The sequence below is a fragment of the Lolium rigidum genome, chromosome 5 (genome assembly GCF_022539505.1).
Source record: "Lolium rigidum isolate FL_2022 chromosome 5, APGP_CSIRO_Lrig_0.1, whole genome shotgun sequence".
In the NCBI taxonomy this organism is placed as follows: Eukaryota; Viridiplantae; Streptophyta; class Magnoliopsida; order Poales; family Poaceae; genus Lolium; species Lolium rigidum.
In genome coordinates, this window is record NC_061512.1 from 233,135,651 (window position 1) to 233,139,495 (window position 3,845).

General features: G+C 54.0%; 1 protein-coding gene across 1 annotated transcript; it reads right to left on the bottom strand.

Annotated features, from left to right (window-relative positions):
- Positions 1–265: 265 nt before the first annotated feature.
- Positions 266–778, bottom strand: LOC124657240 (ER membrane protein complex subunit 3-like; the record flags this gene model as incomplete). The annotated part of the gene is given in 2 exon segments (XM_047195823.1): positions 266–416; positions 610–778. Coding segments are annotated over 2 exon segments (315 nt in total).
- Positions 779–3,845: the final 3,067 nt, after the last annotated feature.

Sequence of the window (3,845 nt, forward strand, 5' to 3'; positions counted from 1 at the left end):
AACTGTTCGCACCACATTCTAAGGGTTTGTGTTCTATTTGCGAGCAAACTAGGGAAGGCATCCTTCCTCTACGTGAGTTGACGTACTTACACCACTATGGGGTCTCATCAAGGATTGGTTGGGTTTTCACATGCTTCACATCACTCAATGGGCGGGTCTCTCAATCAAGAGGTGGTGGTCTATGTTGGTGGATGGCTCTTCCACAAACCGCAATATTTTGGCTTCCTTCAACTTTGCTCGCAACTTGCTATTCAAGGGCTAATCTCTACTGATCTCTCCTAAACTGAAATTCGGTAAACACAGATGCTTCAAGTGGAATTACCCCCTCGGTGTAGTACAGCTTGCGAGCCTTGAACGCCTTGGCCGGGATGAACTGCGAGCTGGTCCTCAGGTTCCTCGCCCTTATGACCAGCTGCCTGCAGAAGCAAAAAAAATCTCGCATCAGCTACAACGGCTCAACCGCAGCTAACTGATCTCATTATTAGAACTATGGAGCGGGCAAAGTTCCCCGGGGTGGTTCCTCGATCCAGATCGGTCGGATCGAGCGAGTCGGGGACCAGATCGGGACGGGGTTGGGGAGAGAGGGCGGGCGGGAGCGGACGCACGCACCCCTCCTTGACGGCCTTGGGGTCGGGGGACGGGGAGGCCGAGGGCGGGGAGCGCATGAGCTTGGAGACGAAGTAGCGGAGCACGCCGATGAGCACCATGACCACGGAGAGCGGGATGAGGACCCAGTCCCGGATCGCCGTGTCCAGCACCAACTCCTCGGCCATCGGGGGCGGGCGGGGTGGACTGGCTTAGGTGCTACTACTGCCTGGGAAGCGGCGGGCCGGCGACGCGGCGGTGGCGCCGCGTGGGGAGGAGACGAGACGAGAGGGGAGAGCTCGTCGTCGACGTGGGTGGATGGGCCGTGGCGGAGGAAGCGAGGAAGCGCTAGCTCTAGTTGACAGCGGTTAGTGGGTCGGGTTGGATTGCTTTTCCTTCGCCGAAAGGCCTTTTCTTTGTTGGGCCAGATCCGCACATAAGCCCTTGGCCCATTAGTTGCAGTTGACCACATAGTTGGGATTTTCGTTACTACAACATCTCTATCAGATACTCCGTACCAAATGGATCCGGCAAAACGGTCTGATCTGTATATATTTTTGCAGCAAAACTCCTAAATAGGGATTTTCGCTGAAATGCAAGGTAAACGACAAAGATTCGTGGCGTACCAACACTTTGTCAACGCTTGCCGGAGCGGTACTACTGCGGTATAAAATTCCGCCGTCGGTAGTCTAGCCAAATCGATGCAGTATTCCGATGAATTCGAGCTATTCCGTTGTGGGAACATGTTACATGTTGCTCGCGGAACATGTTCCGTTGCCACGATTTGACTTTTCGTAAGGACCCGAAGTACACAACCCCTAGATCCAAAAGCGTTACCCTAACGGTTGCGCGCATCGACTAGAGCCAAGCACCACCCCCATTGTGCGCCGCCGTTGATGTGCAGGTGATACTGCATGTGGCGTCGCTTCATCTCCGCGCTGGAGCGAGGGAAGAGGGTCCCGGGGAAGTTTCTGCGCTTCGTGTGGGCGGACGATGCGGATGGCCGACGGCTTCTTCGGAGATCTAGAGCCGAGGTGAGCCGTACATCACCTGCCTCCCTCCGATAAGAAAGATTTCAGGCAGCCATAACCCATGTCGCATGGTCTCATTCGTTTTTCTTCAGTTGTCTGTGCTGCTTCTTAATCTAGCTTGCAAGCAGGGACGAAGCCAAGAATGAAGTATAAGGGCTAAATCTTAGTAGAGAGAATTCCTTATTCGGCCCTGGCTAAAATTTGCCTTTCTTTCTTGGCCCTGACAAATTTTGTCTTCCTTTTTTGACACACAAAGTTTGGTTGGTTCCTTTTTTGGCCCTCTAGTACAATTTTAGCACTAACGGTGTGAAGTAGATGTCTAAGATGACTCTTTTGCCCCTGCTACAATACTTGATCAGGTTTTTCTTTAAAAAAAAAGAATCACGCGTTCCCTTCCTCTGGACGCACAAGCCGTTAGATTGTGCACCCTTTGCCTAGCCCACCTTCCCCAAAATATCTCCACGTAGTGCATCGCTGGGAGGATCCACACAGACCGCATCGTTCCTGTGCCCACTGCCCGCCACGAGTTCGCCTAGGCCCACAACCACCGACGCTGTTTCGCGATGACGGTAGCAAAATGAAGAGCGGTTTACGCGTGAATGAGTTCGTTCAGGACGTTCCCTGTCCCCATCTCCGCCCCGCACCGGCGATGGCCGCGGCTCTCCAACAGTCTGACGCCCACGCCCGCGTCCCGTCCATGTGCCGCGTCGTCCTCTCCGTGGCCCGGTATGGCCGAGTCCATCTGCTCCAACGCCAAAGGGAGCAAGTCCCGACATGGAGGAACCCTGGCGGCGCCGGCAATCTCTGCCTGTTGGGGGCTGCTGGTAGGCCTGGAGGGCGGCGGCGAGCTGTGGCCTGTGAGCGCGGTCTACGGGGAGGCATGGGGGCGGGCGGCGGCGGCGCCTGGACGGCGGCCGTGGGGGACGGCGGCGACTCCTGAGCATGGGCCGGGGCGGACGGAGGCGAGTCCTGAGCGTGGGGCGGCGAGTCCTGAGCGGCGAGGGCGGCGAGGGTTGGCGGTGGTGCGCTGCTGCGAGTGGCCTCCGTGCAGCCGTCGGGGACATGGCTTTTTTCTTTTTTCTTTTTCCCCTTTTCTTCCCTGATATATCCATGCGGCCACAGGTATAAAAGTCCAGCAAAATAATATTTGACGGGAGAAGCTAACAGAATTAACGGGAAGGCCAAATAAGGAACAACCCAAACTTTGTGTGTCAAAAAAGGATTTCAGGGCCAAGAAAGGAAGGCAAATGTCAGCTAAGGTCAAATAAGGAATTCTCTCATCTTAGTATGAGGGGGCCAGAACTAAATCACATAAATAAGAAGCTACCATGACTTGTGTTCAAAGGAAAATCATGAGCTAGGGGGGCGCAGACCGCCCCCCCCCCCCCCCCCGCACCCCCTTATCTCTGTCCCTGCTTGCAAGCACTGTTTTCCCAATCTGGGAGTGGCGAAGTTGAGGTGGAGGCAGTGGTGGGGTACTCCTTGATACCGGTTGAGGCGGCGCAGGTGGTGGCCGCAGCATCAGTACAACGTTCGGCAACTTGATGTTCGATGCACGAGCGCTGCACGCGGTGACGAGGGCGTACGGGCGGAGGTGTCCGTATTCGATGGTGGCGACCGAGGAGAGCCAGCCGTCGTCTCTGGTTGGAAGAGGAGGTAATTGCCCATTTTTCTTAAAGTTGTCCTGTTTGTAGAACCTGATCCCCTCCCATGGTGCGGCTAATCACGCACCAGCTTCACGAAAAATGTATCATTTTGCTGGTTAGTATTTCGGATTGCTGATGATTGTGCACCTCAGCACCTGTGAGGGCTAAGGGTTTTTTATCTGCTCGAATAAATGGTCTGGTTGGAGTTTTAGGCAAAGCAAAAAGAATTTGCAGACCCGTTCTGATTGGGTGTGTCTCCTTTAACAATGGTACGGGTGCGTCGGGTTTGCTTTTGGTGTTTGTTAGCTGTAGTGCCATGGATGCTTTTTGTTGCACTGTATCGAAAATGTTTTGTACAATGCATTTGATTTCAAAAATCCACGATAAACACAAATGAACCACCAACCTGGTTGGTTTAATTCAGCTAGTGAGGCTCATTGGCCGTCGCACAAGCACATTGATAGCTACACGAAGGACTTGATCAAGCAACTAAGGGAGAACAACGTCAACCGCAGGAAGGTGTACAGCATCATACGGAGCTTCTTCGGCAAAATGAAGAACATATCTTTCACGAAGAGGGCGT